The 19,720-nt window shown below is 42.3% G+C and overlaps 1 protein-coding gene across 1 annotated transcript in view; it reads right to left on the reverse strand.

Annotated features, from left to right (window-relative positions):
• adgrv1 (adhesion G protein-coupled receptor V1) overlaps positions 1-18,977 on the reverse strand; it is a 124,190-nt gene extending 105,213 nt beyond the window's left edge. The window contains exons 1-7 of the mRNA XM_051950765.1: positions 18,510-18,977; positions 6,134-6,318; positions 5,276-5,425; positions 2,278-2,373; positions 896-1,000; positions 567-680; positions 42-272 (exon numbers count right to left, since the gene is read on the reverse strand). Coding sequence (XP_051806725.1) covers positions 42-272; positions 567-680; positions 896-1,000; positions 2,278-2,373; positions 5,276-5,425; positions 6,134-6,316 — 879 coding nt within the window. The 5' untranslated portion in view covers positions 6,317-6,318; positions 18,510-18,977. The remainder of the gene's footprint in view (positions 1-41; positions 273-566; positions 681-895; positions 1,001-2,277; positions 2,374-5,275; positions 5,426-6,133; positions 6,319-18,509) is intronic.
• Between the last annotated feature and the right edge of the window lie 743 nt (positions 18,978-19,720).

The following is a 19,720-nucleotide window of genomic DNA, read 5'->3' on the forward strand; positions in this document are numbered from 1 at the left end:
AAAGTCTAGATAAACATATGACTGGATTGAAAGAAAGGAACCTCAGTGTCAACAGAGCCAACAAGAGGCCCATCTTCAGTCAATCGACCACGGGTTACATTGAGGGCAATGACCGCCGCAGACTCTTGTACTGTCAAGACAGAGTGGGAGAACCGCAGCGGGCTGTCATTACGCCGGATTCTCAGCTGGACGCTGCTGGCGTTTTGCCTGAGGAGGGCTCCACCTACCACACCCGTTAGCCGCACTGAAAACACCTCATCGTCCTCTGGGATCTGGTCCAGAAAGGAAGACAAGCGCATTCACATACAATTCAAAACTAAACCAAGTAGATGAGTAAGAATATGACTGAAATTGTTTTTTTAAAGTAGTCATTGTTAAGTTTTGTAAGGTCTGAATGGGAAGGCACATCCAAATGTCATGTCAGATCCTTAATAATAATAATCTTTTAAAGAGCCACAGCACATTTTTCATCTACATCATCAAAGCTGACATTGTTAAAAACACTGCAGGAGAGACAGGTGGAACTAAAGCTGGGTGGTTTTAACAGTGATGAGCCAGTTCAATACCTGATCATCTTTAATGAGGATGTAGAACTGCACGACATCCTGTCCTACATCGATGGTGATGTTCCCTCGGTCTGGGCTGAGATCTTCAGAAGCAGGGTTGGGACCTTCAGAGATCTGGAAAGACAGAAAGAAGAAACACAGTGACGTTTTACCTTGAGCATGTATTTAATTTTTTTGGTTAATATGTTGTACAGTGGTATACATTTAGAAAAACACTTTCATCAAGGTAAAACTAAGCCCAATTGTCAGAAATATACGTATAACAGTCTCTGTTGAATAGGCAGTACAGTGTGTTAGTCATGCTGTTTTTATGTTCATTGCCCTCTCACCTCATAGTTCACGGTCACAGTCCCATATGTTCCCTTTTCTCTAATTAGGGTGAAAGGCACATCATGGTCCCGTCCTCTGGGTTCATCAACTACAATCTCTTCAGTCTGAGATAAAGACAGGCAAAACAAACACAACCCCAATCAGTTCAGTTTAATCAGTTTCAACACAGTTTCCTTTGTCAAGTAGAATCAACCCAATTATGAAACAAAGCAAAATGTCACATGTGGAAGACTGCAGTAACAAACCAAAACATGAAAGCAAATTCGAGTTTAAATAGACCCTAAATTATCAGAACAAATAAGGAATTAAAAAATGAAAGACAGATATTTATCAAATGATGTTAACTGACTGCCAACAAAAACAATATAACCAAGGCAATGTTTGATTTCCTTTGTTAGATTTTATTCGGACCTAGTTAACTGTTTTTGTTCCTGTGCTTTGCATTAAGTGTTTTCAATTTTGAAATTGTGTGTACATTTTTTCAACAATACTAGTCATTATATATGATAGTGACCAAAAATAGAATCCTAATTTGTTTAATTTATACATTTACTTCTTTTTTAAATTTGAAGTTTTTTTCTGTTTCTTTGTCAATACTGCTCCTAATAAATGACTTGGCTAATGAAGAAACTTAACTGAAGTGAATCGGGAAAAGTCTGGGAGCAGGAATAAAGCAGTTACACACAACTGTGCACCAAACGTTGTTTTAGTAAATAAATCTGATAAAAATCAATGTTTTTAATGTAATTCCAGTTCGATGACTGTGTCAAACTAGTTGTAAATCCAAAGAAATTTAGGACAATGCAACAAAAAAGCAAAGAAAAAAGCAAAGAAATGATAAACAGGAATACATTTAGGACATTTGGCAGAAGGCTTTTATTGATTCTAAGCAAGTCAAATCATGATTCAGCATGCAAGACCATCTGCTGCTCCTTTTGATAAGGCAACCACTAGATGGTCACTTCTACAGTCATAATACTGACATGACTGTCCTACTGTAGTACTGGTTTCTAAAGCCAACCCAAACTGTCACAATCTGCGAAAACATCAGTGGCTTTATTTTTGGTAAAACTGCTCTTAAATGCAAGTGCATCTTCAAAGTTTTGTTGCATTGGTGACCTGAGGACAAATGCCAATCTGAAGCAGCATTGTACAAACATGAAAATGCCTGCAGCAGGATTCATATATTTTAAATTGTATAGGAGGAATATATCAAGAGGTCTTGTTGGGGAGGATGATTGATTTAGCATATCTTATTGACATTTTCCTAAAGAGTCAAGTGAAGAGTTCTGGCAGCTTTGACTACCCAACAGAGAAAAATTTGGAGTTTTTGTAAATAAACAAGCAAAGACGAGACGCAAGTGGATGATGGGTTTCTTACTGAGTTGAAGGCAATTATTCCAAAGGCGTTGTCATTGGACAGGATGGTGATGGTTGCCTTGTGTGGTGTTCCCACAGTCACGCCATTAGCGGCATTCTGGAAAGAGGAGGGAATTGAAATGGTTAGATAAAACCAGACCAAAACACAGAGTATTTACATTAGCAATCCTTAACCTCTCCCCAACAGTTAATCCTGACACTTGTGCTCATGTGAAAAGTCAGGACAACTGCCTCAACCGTTATCTCAACTTCATTCCTGTACTCCCACTGAGTGACCCCGGTGAGAAGGCACAAAGACAGGAAGTACTGGTTTCAATCCAGCTGATTTGTCAGGTTAGCTCTCAGTGGGGCACCTCTTCAGGACTTGTGCTGTGCTCTGTGATTCGGCACTAAGACCTGACAAACCTAAAATCCCTGCATGCTTAAAATCACACAGTAATTTCGCAAAGCTTAACAGTGTGAGTTTATCACTTGACAAAGCCATAATCGCTGATCTGTGCAAGGAATGCTTTCGCTTGGTCTTAGCTTTACATTGTTGAAAACATTGATGAACAGGCTTGTTTTGGTGTACCGTTGCAGGGTTTGGTCAGCTTATCACTGTTCTTAAAGCATTTAATGGGTGAACTGTGCTAGCATGCCTGAGATCAAGTTTCTTGCGCAGGTATTCGCCAAAAATCCAAATTAGTTTTGCAAGAGGCAAACATCTGGACAGAGCCTCATTAGTATATTTAAAGGCATTCTGGAAAATTACCTGGTATTATAGTCTTGACATAATGTGTTAAACAGAAACATTTTCTTACCCAAAGCATTTGAGTAAGGAAATGTTTTCCATTTTTTCTGCCAACTTATTCTCCTAAGCTTATCTCCTGCATGTGTCTGTGTATGAAGATGAGAACAAGCGAAGGAGAGAATGAGGGACTAGAAAGCACTGAGGCCGGTTGCATTCATCCCTCTATTCAAACAGGGCTTTTCCTGGTTGTAACAGAGCTTTCTTTCTGATGCTGAGCTCTTGTAGCAGGTCAACTCACAGACACAGAATTCGCACGCTTTCACAAAGCCATTTCAAAGCCAGCTTTGTTAAACTCATGTAGCACTAAATAAACCCTGCTTCTGTGAACCTAATATGCTACAACCCACTATGTGTTCCTAAATTTTGTTTGGCTGCACCTGCTTTGCTCTACAACAATCCGACACAATTTCTGTGTAACATCTTTGTCTGTGATACTCAGCTTGTAACAAAGTCGGCACAACCTTTCCTATTGAAACAGGTTTCTCTGTCAGAAATGATAAATGTACCCAGATAAAGCCTTTATTTCTTGCTTGTGCTTGATCTGTGACACCCCTTGTAAGCACATTCATCCCCCAGACAGTCCTTCAGTAAGCTGATAGGCTAGCATTTGGCCAAAGCTTTGTCTCTGCCATAGTGTAAACAGAAGGGCTAAGTGGGCCTCATCTGGTCTTTCACTCTAGTGGCAGGCTAAATATGGGCTTGTGCTACTGGATTTTAACCAGATGTCACAAAACTGTAGCGTCAAATTGAAAACGATGCGGGGAAAGTCACTCCTGCTGACAGCTGTTCCATTGTTGATGTTTTGTAGATGTACATAGCTGACAGTGATTCACAACGACCTTTATCTTAGGTCTTTAAGTGAGGGACAAGATGGGCAGACAACGAGACCAAACCCCCCCACCCCCCACCCCCGCTCATCAATCAAACCTGACAGCTAAAGGCTACATGAAACCATGGAGATTGTCTCTAGGCGTAAGGCATCCTGAACTGAGATGGTAATTGCTTTGACAAGTGTTCAAAATGTATCCCAATTAAAAATCATTTTCAAAGTGTACAACTACAGAGCTGACCCATGAAAGCCTGTGCACAATAGTAAAAGCACAATAACGTGCGCAAAAAGCAAAACTTGCAGGCCATCTGTGCAACTTCTGATATTAATCTTGGCGTATCTCAGACTAGAATACAGGAGCATGTAGTACCTTGTGATATGGTGCTGGCAGTGGCAGTAAAAACTCCTCAAAGTGCATAAAATTACTTTAATTTCCTTGGTTGTGAATCCATTCATTCATTCTAACAGCTTAAGCTTTCATCTGCAATAGAATGTCAATTACAATGGTGAAGCCACAACATATCTATAAATAAACTCCATGCCTGCTGAAGTCAATAGGGATAGTAAATGAGATAATCACTTTATTCTTATGTGTGGTGAAGCTGTGGCTGTCAAAGTCAGGTCCTTTTCACAGAAGCGCTTTTTCATGGGGAACCTCAGAGACACGCACAATATCTGGCCCCACCCAGACCAGCCTAGAAAAAGTCCTACAGAGCACACACATCAAAGCCCCTGCAGCTCAGAGCCACCCAGGGTTTCCTGTGTGACGCCCCCACTCCCCACTGCTCAGTCGCTGGGGTTAGGCTTGAAGACGGTCAGGGGTCAGAGATTGAACAGTGAAACTTTGTGGGAGGAAAGTAGGAGCGACAGAAAGGAGAGAGATGGAGGTGAAGGAGATAATATGGCACATTTATTTAGACCAGACTCAAACTGAATCATTAATTTCAGAGTGGCATAAACTTGAGATCAGCTGGAACTCTGTTTTAGTGATGCTCTGGAACAACCTGAGCAAGCATGAAACAGACTGTCCCTGAGATCACGAACACACCAGTATTTACATGGACACAGTTTTAATAAAAGAAACCATTTTTTCAAAGGAGGACACTGGGGAAGAGTGGGAGATGGTTTACAGATCTGTAGAGGCTGGTGTAGTAGTGATGTGTTGAGCAGAGAGCCGGCAGAATGAATTAAGGTGCTTCAGTTATACAGCGCACTAATTGGGTAGGGTGGACTGAAGTGAAGATAGAGCTTGTGACGAGCACCGACTCTGTGCCAGCCTGAGCTAACACAAAGCTCCATAAATACAACATATATAGGTTTGCACAGAAAAAGGTGGAACAGACACATACACAAAACATCAGGCAAGCAACAGGAATTTACCTGCAGTCTGAGGCTGAAGGTAAATGTCTCATCCGCTTCAGGCAAGTCATCGTCTCTCACAGCAATGAAGACAGTCTTACTGGACTCAGTGGAGTGCAGGAAGGCCGCAGCATCAACAGTGTGAAAGTCCCCTGTGTCATCTCCCTCCAGCTGAATGAATAAAAGACAGCGCCATTTAACTAAAGAAAAACTGCTTCTTCTTTGTTGGTTTTCTATTGCAAGGATTTAGACATTCATGAAAAAGTGGGAAACTGTGAGAAACAACATGAAAAAAGATCAAAGATGGGTTTGAACCCAGGATGATGCCGGTACATGAAGTGCCAGTAGGATGCCCGTGGCTTGATGTTTCTGCATGTTTCAGCTCCTTCTTCCAGCAGAGAGCAGATATCATGTTCTTTTTTATTTACTTCCTTTCTACTTGAGCCTGTTTGATCTTGAGGTTTTGTGTTTTTCTATCTGTGCCCATTTGTTCCTGGAAGGAAGTCTGATGTTACACAGTATTTCATTAACTACTAAAGCTGCCCAGGTTTAATAGTTCATGTAGCAAGAAATATGGTAGAGATATCAAGAAGCGCAGGAAACCCCCCCAACCACTCTCCACTGCATGGCCACTTCGCCTTTCCAGACACCAACTGTGAGCAGCTGACACTGGACCCCATGAGGAGTTCATAAAGCCAAAATCTGTCAATTTCCAAAGCAGTGAACTAAGAATCTTCACTCTGTGGTAAATACACATCACAGCTAAACTTGACAGCATTATGACAGGAAATAATTTTTTTATAAGAAAAATATTTCAGTACAAAATGATTGCACACTTCAGCACACCACATAATGAGTAAGAAGTCATCAGTGTCCTACCTCAATCACAGCTGTCACATTGATCGGGTCTCCCACTCTTTCTATGAGCAGCCGGACCACTCCGTTGCTCTCGTTCACAACAAAGTCTGTCTCCCCGAGGAACCGCAGCGTGGCTGACTCTGACACGGTGCCAGGGATGGACAGAGCCAGAATCAACCCAGCTAGCAGGAGGACAGGGAGCATTCCTACAAAAATGGGAAGCATATGGAAGAAATATTGTAAAATATGCAGGAAAAACAGACAAAATGCGGGCTTTGAAAGAAGCCAGTAAGGATATATTCTGGAGAGGTTTACAAAGTTTACAAGTTTACAAGTTAATTCTTTGCATACACTAACCGACTACAGATTTAGTGCTTTAGAGATTTGTGCACAAATTGTATGTAAAAAAAAAAATGTGCAGGAACATCTCCTCATCACTCATTAAGAAAGGCAGTTTATATGACAACCTATCAGACTACACAGACACAAAAAACAGAAGGAAAAATCGTAATTTAGAGACGTTTGTGAGACAGCAGCAAGAGTAATGCAGGATGTAGAGAATTCAAAGTGAAAACAGAAATGAAGACAACAAGGAAGTTTCTTGTACATGAAATTACAGATATATTTACAAAAAAAACTGTAATCACAACTAGAAAAATTTAAACACACACACACACACACACACACACACAAAACAAACTCTTGGAAACTTTGTAAAACTGTGCGTAAATACTCGAAATATGGTTCAAGTAGAGTGGCTGTGCTATCACTAATTTAATAAATGCATCCTATATTTGTTACACTAAAGGATGCTTGTAATAAAATGTAAAAATACGCAGTCATCACACAGAAAAAAGACTTTGATTTACAGGCAGTATCGAGTGGCCAGATGTTCAGAAGGCCTGCTGGCTTTTTATAATGTGCAGCCCGGCTGGCTTGCAGGCCTGCTGGTCATTGTGGTCTAAATGATTCATGACATTATTCCATAATTCCAACTGCTGTTGTCATGTTGTCATAACTGTTGAAGCAGTCGTTGTTGAGTTAATTCTTCTTGACCACATGAAGCTAAAGTAATGTCATCCCGTGTAAATGTGCCTTAGCGACACTCTCGTCCCACTCTCTCTCGCTAATGATCTTTCCTGCTCCCCTGTTTCCTCTAATAATCCTCCCTTCCCAGTTTGTCTCCTCAACACCCCCTCTGCCTTCCACTCCTCTTGTCAGGTTTCCTCATCTCTCCTCTGGTTTTCCTCTCTTCTCGTCTCTCCTCTGTCATCTCCTGCTTAGCTCTCTCACCCAGAATAATCCTAGGCTGGATGGAGCCGCTGAGACAGTTGTCATGGTTAACACAACAAAACAACACAGCATGACAAGCGGGGTGGAGCCAGCGTAAAGCTCAGTTGCGGCCACTCCGTCCTGTCTCTTCCCCTCCTTCCCTGCTGCCTTTTACCCATCCCATTCATAATCTGCACCACACAGCTTCGCCAACAGCATGATCACGTAAGGTCTTTTCAAAAATATTTGCTCTTAATTACAAGGTTGAAACAACAACATCAGCAGCTACAGTGGATGAAGTCATGCTGTTTGGGCTCTTTTTTTTCATACACACAATTCATTTAGGAAAGTTGGACATTGAAAATATCCCATTTTTCACTTGTTCCATTACTGTTATATCAATCGGAGTTATTCTCAGTATTGGTGGGTGTTTAAATAGCAACCATCCATCAATCAGATTGTCAGCCTCAAGAGCATTAGCAGCTATTGCTTGACAAATACAGTCAGAATCAACCGATGTAATAGTGTCGATGTGACAGAGAGAAAGAGCATATTGCCTGAATGTGAGAGTCTATATGATGGACTTGAAGTCAAGTGTGTGTGTGTGTGTGTGTGTGTGTGTGTGTGTGTGTGTGTGTGTGTGTGTGTGTGTGTGTGTGTGTGCGTGTGTGCGTGTGTGCGTGTGTGCGTGTGTGCATGTGTGTGTGTGTGAGTGTGTGAGTGAGTGAGTGAGTGTGTGTGAGTTTGCATGTGTCACACACATGCCAGCGGTGGAGAGGTTCCTGGGAAAGCCATCAAAAAGGGATTTAGAGCTGGTGGGTAGCAGGGCAGGACAGTAGGGAACAGAGGGCGAGGCTAAGGCAGAACAGAGGTGAGTGTGTTGCTGGACAAAGAGGGGCCAGGGTTGAATAAATCCTGTTATTTGCCATGCTCTCTCTCCTGGGGTTGGGAACTTCCTGAATCACTGACTTAAAGCTTGAGTGCATTGCCATGAACCCTCTTTTTTTGCATCATCTGACTGAAACTGACTTACACAGTATAAGTCTGCACTGGTCTAATAATTTTGCACCTAAAAGTTCCAGAGCATATGGACACCTGCCTGCCTAATTGAGTTATATCAGACAGTTAAGGCACCTGATGTCTGTTTTGATGATGGCAATATGTTAGTGACCACAGGTTGTAAACTTTGCTGAAAGTTACCACAATTTTATCATCATTATGGCGTCCTATGACATGACTGTTCAGTTCCCAAAACAAATGGTATGACATCCCACAGACTGCTCCCAGTAAATCCTCAAAATCTCAAATCTTCCAAATGATTGCCTAACACTGAGACCATTTTTTTTAAAGGATGGAAGCAAGCATCCAGCCCTCTGAACTCCTAGCAACGCTACATCAAAACAGAAAGTGGACGGTGTTGGTGACGAAGATGCCACACTTTCTTCAGAAGGTCTCATACAAAGCAGATGCTGTGTGGATGGCACAGGTCTGTTTTACAAGCAGCGGGGTACTTTTTGTGCTGGCATCATGCATTGTGCCAACCCTAACCCCAGGAGTTAAAGAAGCCCTGCAGATCTGCCTGTCACAGCAAAGGGCGGCATGGAGAGCCTGGCGCAGACCTCTGACATTGATAAGACTGGGAGTCAGAGTTCATGCAGAGAGGTGCACAGAAAAACACACACTCACCCGTGCACGTTTGCGTACACAAATGCATTTGCCAGAGTTACCACGGTCAGCATATGCATCTAAAATGCGCCGTCTCAAAGCTCAGACAGACAGCTGGGTGACATTCCAGGATGTTACAGAGAAAACACACTGTCCATCACAAACACTCTGCGCCAAAGGACCAAAAAAATGATGGCTGGGCAGAGGACTCTGGGACCTGGCGCTCTAACAAGCCACAGAAAACACCACAACTAAAGAGACTTCACATTGTGAACATCCAAAATTGCTTTTATTGACTTATTCTGTAACTTTGACCTCAGTCAACTGACTTTTCCTCTATATTGCATTACTTTATTTCTTGGAACGCAAACTGTCCAATAAATATGTAATACCTACTATATATAGTCTTGGCGAAATATATGAAGTACATTATTGTTTTCATCCTCGTCAGAACGACGATGCATTGTCAGATGTATTATTTGATAATTCAACAAGCTCAAATGGACATTGACCTTTGGCCTCGATAACACTGAATCATTCCCCATGAAGAATAAGATACAAATTTCTAAAACTGTTGTTTAAATTGGATTATTGTCTTGTTAAGCCCCGACCTTGAACCTGTTTTCACTGAAACCATTTTTGTCCCGCACATAATAGTTCTTTCTTCCCTTTAATATTCAGAGTCATTTAGGAATTATGGTGCTCTTGCACAAGCTGGCTTTGTTTCTGCCAGGAAAGTTTCTTAGCGCTGTGCCCCAGGAGTCCACCCGTTTCACCAGCTTAGCTCAGATCAAAGGTATAAGGAACAATGTATGAGAAAGACACAAACACATATGCAAATGTACGCTCAAAACACATCTACAGTGCTCTCTACCAGAAAAACCTCCTGGAGAATATCCACCCATCAGTTCCTGACCTAAAGCTAAAGCACAAATGATTTATGCAGCATGACAATAACCCAAAGCATACAAGCAAGTTCATCTCTGAATGGTTCAAAAAGAACAAAATTAAGGATTTGGAGTAGCCTAGTCAAAGTCTGGACTGAATTTAATTGAGATGCTGTGGCAAGACCTTCAAAGGGCAGTTCGTGCTCGAAAACCAGCTAATGTGGCCGAATTAAAACTATTCTGCCCAGAAGAGTGGGTTAAAATTCCTCCATGGTGATGTGAAAGACTGCATCACAAGCTGCAACAAACATTTGACTGCCGTTATTTCTGCTAACAACCAGCTACTGGGTTCAGGGGGGCAACTACTTTGTCACAGGGGTGATAAAGGTTTACAATAATTCTTCAATAAACCATCATTTAATAACAGCATTTTGTGTTTTGTGGGTTATTGCTGTATATTATTCAAAAAATAAAAACATTACTTTGATGATCTATAACATTTTAGTGTGAGAAACATGCAAAAACAGAAGATTTCTGGAAAATACTTTTGCACGGCACTATGCTCCAAGGTAGTGTATCCCTTCACTACTTGCAATTACTGACTTATCTCCATTTCTTATCTCTCAGTCTTATCACTTCATTCTTTTTGGAGACAAACTCTTTCTGCATATCTGTGATGCATAGCTCATCGCCTGATACTTCTCAGCAAAATGAAACCTGAAAAGCACCACGGTGAGTCGCAGTGATAAAACAGAGTTGGTCTGTGGGGGTTTGACCCCATCACCTGTCAGTCCATCTTAAAGCAGCACACTGGTGTTAAGAGCCTGGTTCACAAAAAGTGTTACAACGGATCCGTTGCAGACACACACAACACACACACTCACTCACTGATCTACTGGATATCCCTGTCAAAGGTGCTGAGGAGGTGTCCGGTTGCAGGGCTGCTCTTGGGGTCAGTGCTTGCCGCTGATACCTCTAGGGTTTCTCCTGACAGTGGCCTCTGTGTCGTAATCTTTAGCATCAATTATTCACTGTAAGACTTTACAATCAGACGATGGTAGTAAGCGTGATGCTGCAAGATTCCCTGCATAGAAAGTGTCATTTGCCGGCTGCAGTAAGAAAGGTGATTGGGTAATTGATGCGGGTCTTACGATTTTGATCCCACAGGCTGTAATGTTTGACAGTGAGGCACTTTAATTCATCTCTTTTTCACGAGGAAACATGTACCAATTCTTCATCCCGTTAAATACAGCAGCTGTCATCCTTTTTCCCCACTGGGCACTTCTTGGGGCAAAATACCAGCCTCGGTAACCATAATCAAGGACTTTGCGTGTCCCCTTTCACTGAGAATACTCAGTATTGCAAGCTTTAAAAGTGGAAAGCAATACCCTCGCTTCCTTTCTGGTTGAGGGTGTGTGGGATAACAGTCTGTAGAGTTTTAATCAAGGGCTTTCCCATGCGGCATCCCTGCCCTGAGGCTTCCCTGGTCCTCAGACGCCCATGGTGAAGAGAACGTGGTTTTATCTGGCAGTTAGTCAAGTGCACATGCGTATATATATATACACACACACACACACACACACACACACACACACACACACATACACACATAGAAAGTGATCTCCAGTTGTCTGACACTGGGAGGCCTGCAGTGGGATCTCATTCATCAATCTTACAGCTCTGGTCGGTGATCTGGAGTCAGTCTGGCCACAAAAAGAAACTGCTCTGTCATTAACATCAACTAATATAACTGTTCCTGGAACATCTCTGTGTGTCCTCGTAGAAACTCATTCTAAAAACAACAACCATGCAAACAAATTGTGTAACTGATACTGACAGAAATAAACAGAGAAGTAAACAGCAGCACACACATAAGTAGATGGTGTGTGTGTGTGTGTGTGTGTGGCAGAAAAGAACAGAAAGAGGTGATAATACGTCTTAATCAGTCTTTATTTATATATAAAGTGAGAGGTTATTCTAGAGCCAATCCTTCATTAGCACTGTTAACTCTGGAATATGGAAGTGCCCTGCGGTTGGATGGCCAATTAATTATTCGAAGGTCAAACTAAATACGAATGTAATTTGAGTGTTCAATCCAAATATGTTCCAAAAAAAAGTCTGATTGTTGCTGACACCGCACCTTAAACCCAAAAAAGAACAGAACAAATAGAGAATAAACAGTAATCAGTAATGCCATTGTTTCATTTGCTGCACATAGACACAGTATGTTTCATAGAGAGGCTATGATATTAACTCAGTGTTCATGTGTCAGTCTCATGCTATGTGTTTGGCCAAAAACCGCGGAGGCTCCTCTCTTCTGTTTGTTGGACTGGTTTCTGTTTGTGCAGTGCTCCACACTAAGCGATGCCACCAGCCCAGTGTGTGTCAGGCGCTACCCCAGAAACCACCCACCGTCCGTTCTCAGCTCGGCATAGCCGCGGCTGCCATTCCCGGTCAACTCACAAGCCCATAATTGCACTTCACATGTAGTTTCAGCCTCTGGTATTTTTAGATCAGTTAATGTTCTCGCCATGCAGAGGAGTTAGGGAGAAGAAATTAAGAAACTTAATAAGCGAGTAGAGCTAAAACATACATCATTAAATCTGACAAAAGCGCTGGATTACTCACTGGGCTTATTTTGGAGAGTTCTACCCGAAAAACAAAATTTTATGTATTTTGCGGGGGAAAGAACAGAAAACTTAGTTCAGCAAGCATGGGGGGAACAGATTGTTGTGAAATCAGGATGGCAGTGTCCTGATTTGCAACCAAATTATGCCATTCCACATACGGGGACTAGAAAGCAGCTGAATGAATACCTCTCTAAAGAACAAAAATGCATGAGGTCAGCCCTCCAGCTATTGTCAGACGATACTTCTCAAACCAGGCATTTCTCCTTTAAGGGCAAGAGACTGCCAATCAAGTGTGCATTTTACTGTGAAAAAAAGAAACAGAGAGAGGGAGAGCTTTCCTGAGGTATTGTCCACATGGCCGTGGTCGGCTGCTCTTAAGTTGAGCCAACGGCATCTCGCATCCCCAACTCAAAACAAGGGTTTTTTTTCTTCTTCTTAGGAAACAGTGGAAAGCGAAGAATATAGAAGAACAAAAGTGGTTCCAATTGAGTAGCAACCAGTGCATGTGCAACTTAGAGTGTTTTCCAGCTCGAGCATTGGCTGACTGATTAGCCTGTATGACACAGAATGATGGAGGCAGACAGAAAAACACTTTCAAGGGATTAAACAAGGTTGTGCTCTCCATAGCTTCACAGACCAAAGGGCCAAATTAGAAAGGGTATTACTTCATTGCATGTAACCGGTTGGGCCTGGATGAAATGCTAATTGCATTTCAAAAGAGTTCCCAAAACAGAGAGGCAACCCAGAACGGGGGAGTATTTTCATTGGAGACGAAGCGGGACTTTACGATTCACTGACCAGCACACAATTTTAAGGAGCAGGCTTTTGTTCACTCATGCTCCTTTTTGTGTTTTGTGTGCATTTCTAACATTGCCACAGTTCTCTATTCTTTTGTTTCTCCCACTTTTTGGCATGCTGGCCTCCTCTCAACCAGAATCCAAACCATCCTATTCAGACTCCCTTCTTTTCTCTCAGCTCTACTCTATCACTTCTAAACAAGGACACGCACTGCACACACATCCTCGGTACAGTAGGTGCAGGACAGCCCCCTCTTTCAGGCCTTTGCAGTGCTGAGAAACTAAGGGCCAGATGGCAGGACTGAGGAGGAAGCAAATTCCTGAACAAGTGTGGTCCACAGATCTTGGTTTTGAGAAGAAAATAATAAAAACGCTCATTGCTTCAGTCGAGTTGGTCATCAAGTTTATTGAATCACTAATTCAGTCAAACGCACAACTGGCACACGTGTTTTAATCCTGTCAGACATTTTACCGAAACACACTAATCAAATTCAATGAATAGCTTTCCTCCTGTATGCCTTCACACAAAAATGCAGAGAGGGTTTCTATTTATTACCAAGGGATCCCAATGCCTTGAGATGTTTTACTCACAAAGCTATTGTCTGTAATGACAAGGACTGAGAAGAAAAAGTGGATGAATACATCTTTCTACAACAATAAACACACCCCGCCACATCTCAGCCGTGCACGGATCAACCACCCCAACCTACTTGTGGAATTCCTCTACCATGACCAACAACAGTACAATGAGGGAAGTGAGAGATAAACAGAGAAGGACAAGAAAAGAAAGAAAAGAAAAGAAAAGAAAAGAAAAGAAAAGAAAAGAAAAGAAAAGAAAAGAAAAGAAAAGAAAAGAAAAGAAAGAGGGGCTGGTGTAAGGGACGGGGCTGATGGGGAGGCGGGGGTGGAGATGAGTGCAGATGAAATAAAACGCGATGGGTCATACACACACACATGGGGGGATGGTGGATAAATAAGGCTGAACGGAGATGAAGAGAACTCGTAGTTGTGGAAGATTGATGACCTACATCAACAGGTTTGTTTTAAACAGACACAGAGCTTCTTTTATGAAGCTCACTATTTTTCACGCTCTGTCTCTCTCATATAGACGTGAACACACACAAAGACCCCAGTGAGAAAAAGTGGTAGCCCTAACAAAGAAAGAACAGTACCAGGATGTTCTTTTAGCTGGACACAAAGTGTGATCCGCTCAACCTGATCTGTCTAAAGTATGACGGGAAGCAGGGCACATCATTCGATGAGTTCCACGTGGCTGCGTGTGGGGTAGAAAGGCTTGGGGTTTATGGCCAGACGCAGGGATCCATGCGGGGGTTCGTATGTTTAAACAATAGTATCAATGAAGAACAACGAGGGATTTGTTCATATATCAAATAAAGCTGTAGCGTTTAGGGACAACACGTCATTCAGTGATTACTAAAATAAAAAGGAAATGAATAAATGCCTTCAGAGCTGCTTGAAACATAATTTAATTTGCACAGTCTAGCCGAGCTAATGTAAACCAGAGTACACAATCTTCCTGTGTTCTTTTACGTCTCTCTATATTTTGATATCCCAGCAAAGCATGTCGCTGTGTGTGCTTCATGCCATGGCTTTCACTGCAGTTTACATGCTGAAATGAATAATAGCTGCTTGAGTTTACTTGCATTTAAATACAAGTGCTACAGATTGTAGTGCATATATACAAAAAATATCTGAGGGCAAAAGAATGTTTTTCTTCTCTGTTGCTGTAGAATGAAAAGAAATTGATCATGCATCATATTCAGACGAACAGATAGAAAAGGCGATGAGGCTGACCTATCTGAGGTCACTGGCTTTCCTGACAACAAAAAGGTCAGAGTTCAAGTTTATTGCTTGAACACAGGAGCTAAGCAGATGAATGACGTTGTCTCTTTGGAGAACAAGATGCAACCAAAGCATGCGTGTAAGTGTACATGCACGTGTGTACATATGAGCGTCTGATTATGAGAGTTGACAGCGAGGTCATGGCCGAGGGCTCAGTGCAGCAGCTGTACTAGAATCCTCTCACCGGGAACAATATGTGGTTGGTCAGTGGCCACTAAGGCGACCTCAGGATTGTTGGCCATCACTGACAGCCCACCACTTTCCTGTCCCTCTGCTCCAAGGACAACAACTACCAAAACATGATACTGCCCGTCGTGCGTAAGCATGAACTGTCAAATGACTTTTGAAAACAAAGTAATGAAGTCTTGAGAGCATTATAAGGAACTTATTTATGACTTGAATTTGCCCACTCGTGTAATTCCTTATCAGGGCGTCCAGATTTTGTGGCATTCGATCAGATAAACAACCAGATGGCATGAATACATTAGGGCAGGTCCTGCTCACTATTGATATGGAACATGAGCTAAATCAGATTTCAGCAATAAATTATTTCCAACACCAGAATGAGACTGGTACATATAAATGTGTGTATGATAAATGTTTTCCTGGATTTGCGTTTTCTCCTTTGATTCAGTGGCTCAGTCCTGGGCTCTTCTGTCTAATGGAGTTGAAAGTCCTAATTATACCGTCTGTCCCCAGCAGTGCATTTTATTCCCTACACTGGCCAAATATCAGGTAAATGAGAAGCAATATACTGAAAAGACAGCAAACATGGAAAGAGGTGACTTAACCTAACTTATGTCTTGGAATGATAACCTGTACACCTTGCTATGCACATTATAGGAAACCATTTCAATTAACAACCAGAGAAAACTGTTTTTAAAAAGGCATGACTGCGCATGCTTGCGTAAACATTGTTCTGTTTCCCAATTTACCTCGTTCTTTATTTTCTTCATAAATGTTCCCCATACAAATTAGCAAATTTAAAGAATTTTATACTGTATTTTAAAGGCATGGGAAAATCGTACACGTCTCAGTTGTAAACTGTGCTGGCTAAAAATCTGCCCCTTCCGAGAGAATGTTTTGGGGATTTGAAGTTTGTGTTTCAAAGCTGTTAACACCTAGGGTTCAGCTTCTCCAACAAGCATTCAGTGAGCCCAGTCAGAGCCCTCCGTAATGTACACAAGGTTTAAGGTACACATCTGGAACGTTTTGCACCAAAGGATTATGAATTGCTCTTCTGCATGAAGGAAGTGGTGGTTTGAGAAAGAAATCAGGAGGCAGGCACCCACTCAAGGTGTGGAAATGAAAACCAGACCATAACTAATATGAGTTGTCGCAGGTAGGTCTGCTGGTTTTCTCTTCACACATCATAAAAAAATTACATTCAGAGAACATGCTGTGGAGAAGACAAGTTTTACAACAATTTCTTCTAAACTGAGCTGTATAAATGCGCATTGCTCGCCTCGGGCCTGAGTTTTCACCATGTGAAAAAAGGACAAAAAAAAAAACAATTAAAAAAAGCTTGTCTTCATAACTGTGATACTGTGAACCTCAAGAAGATTCAGAAGTGTCTGTAGTAGAACAGGTGTTAAGTCATGCAAAGTTCCAATTCAACTCTTCATTCAACAGATCTGCTGTGCAGTTCATGCTCCCAACAGTGACTCTTTGGCGCGCAGATCAGTCGAGGGAGGGGTGACGCCTGTTGCAGGTGGGTGAAGTGCATGTAGAGCTGTGCCTTGCTGCACTTATTCCCTCTACCAGCACACACTGAGAATGCACAAGCCCTCTCATCCCCACCCAAACATCAATCTCGTCCCGTCTGCTATGTGCAACACTTGAGCACCTTTCATCAATGAACAGGCTCTGTTTATGGCACTGCCCCCTTTTGTACTGTGCAGCCATTAGGAGGGTGAGACAGAAGGGGAGAGAGGCAGGCAGTAAAACAGTTTCCGCCCAGTGAATCACATTCAGACCCTCACACAGGCGAATGGGGGCTGACCCCTGCCAGGCTATGACATAAACAATGACAAACAAAGGACCTGAGCTCTGAGCTAGTGAGGATCTTAGAGGATCCAAATCTGCAGAAAATAAACTCACTGTGACATGTGTGGTTTGGGAATGATGGGAACAGAAATTGCAGGTCTGAGGAAATCAAACCCCATGGCAAGTTTTGCTGCTTCTTTGCACACAAAGAAAAAGAAACAAACTGACTTCAATGATTTCACCCCTTTTCTGCATTTCAGTAACAGTGAACAGTACAGGCTAGTGCTGAGGAAGAGCAGGTGTAACTGCTGAATGGATACAGAAGCAGCTCCCACCCTTGAGAGAAAGGATTTAACTCCGCTCAGGCTCCACAGAGGAGCCAACAAAAGAGATTTGCAAGAGAGGCACCGAGATGACATCATGTCAAATCAATTAGAGATAAGGAGGACATATTCAATTATTCAGAGGACTGAAAAAAACCCCACCCCATCAACTGGTGTAAATTATGGAGCCCGGACATCTGCGTAAAATACTCAAAGAAGCGGCAGCACAATGAGGCTACAGGCACCACTCGTTTATTTAACAGTAGCAGCACATGTGCGCAACTCAGAGTGTGCCAAGATTACTTATGGCCCGAGTAAGCCTATAGATTAGTCAGCGGACTCTTTATGAGAGGGTCCCCGGCTCACCATGTGTGGCAGTTGTTGTTTTATTTCAGTGGGAGAGAGAAAACCCACACAAAGCGCAGTAATCACACTGGAGATCCTGGATGTAACCATGGAAGCGTTTGTCTCCGTCCTCAATGGGCTGCCCGGCTATTCATTTACTGATTGCGTTGAATCAATATTTAGGCTTTTCAATTTTATTAGCTGCTCCAAGGGGTATTTTTGGCAAGGCGCAAAAAGAAATTAGCAGTGGCCAACCACTTTTAATCGTTTTCTTATAGTCTGGCACAATACGTCTGCTTGAGCTGTCTGGCATAATTGATGAGGAGTATCGCTACTCATTTGTTTCCTTTATTCTCTGCGCTATCAATCTGCCACCGGCAATAGACGATGAAGTCACCAATCATTTTCTGACTCGCTTACTGAAGAAAAAAATAAATCGGCTGCATTGTCCGACAGACGGCGTAACGGTGCGTCACAAAGACATCTCCTCTCATCCTCAGGTCTTTCTCCATGAAATTAATCCTTCAAAGTTTTGCTGCTCGCCACATATCCTCCATATTAGCTCGTAATCACAATGACAAACGAAAACATCTCCTCAAAGAGACACAACATAAATCCTGCCAACTTACCTGACACCTTGCTTGGCCTCTCAGTCCAAGATAAATGACTAGAATATCTTTATTGCTGTGGAGAACATCGGTACGCGCTCCTTGGATCCACAGCTCCACCTCTTCTCAAACAGCAGTCTGTAACTGCATTGTGCTTGTATTGTTCGCTTTCAAAGTCCTTGCTGGATCGGCTTTTCCTTCGGTAGCTTTTAGTTCCCGGTGGCCAACATGGGATGAAGCGCGTCTGTCATAAACGGGAATGAAATAACGGAGACGCAGCGGTCTCCGGCTCTGCTCCTTCTGCTCTCCACACTCAGCTCCGGGCTCCTGCAGCCATGTGGAAGCTGCTGCTACTGTACAAAACACGGCTCACTGTCCCAGAAGAAAGATTAGTTCGCAGCCACTCACAGACTCAAGCTCGTCTCCCGGTCGCTGACTAATGAGACAAGATGTTTTAATCCCATTTATCTCTCCAGGGTGCACAGCACGGGGCGCACCGCGAGGCGGCGGACAGCTCCACCGTGTGATCCCAACAGGCACAGCTCTGCTCTCCACTGCTGCTGTCACTCAACTACACACTTGTACTTAACGTAACTTGAAAGCTGATAAAACGTAGTAGCAAATTGGCCCAAACATGCAGTGTATGCTCCCAAATATAAATACGAACACCCACAGCTGATAATAAGTAAGCAACAGGTAACTATTTTAGAATATGCTTTGTACCATTTAGTGGTTTCAGTTGAATTTAGCAGACCCAGAGTTAAGCTGTTAGTTGAGTTTACTCTGCATACCTTCCATACTAATAAACAGTATTTGGATAATTTTGTGTTTGTTTTAACATACAGGTAGGAGTCTACAGTAAAATTGTGAGGACTTCAATTTCAACAATCATGTGACTAAATCTTCAATCAAGCATCTTGAAAAAAAAAAAACTAAAGAAACTTTGGGTCCAAGAAAGATATAGAAAGATTCATCCATGCTTTTACTACCAGTAGAGTGGACTCACTGGCCTCCCTCATAAGAACATGAGACACTTCCAATTCAGTTAAACGTAGAACTGAATTTAAGGCCCTACTTATTGAAATACATATGTTTGTTCAGAACAAGTCTTGTATCATATCTGCAGAGCTGAACCTATTCCTTTATATCCATCTTTCATTTTTTTTTTTACTTGTCAGCATTTAACTTTGTGCACCAAATCACCAATTAAAAGTAATAAAACTAAAAATTGT

The sequence above is a fragment of the Acanthochromis polyacanthus genome, chromosome 7 (assembly GCF_021347895.1).
Source record: "Acanthochromis polyacanthus isolate Apoly-LR-REF ecotype Palm Island chromosome 7, KAUST_Apoly_ChrSc, whole genome shotgun sequence".
Lineage (NCBI taxonomy): Eukaryota > Metazoa > Chordata > Actinopteri > Pomacentridae > Acanthochromis > Acanthochromis polyacanthus.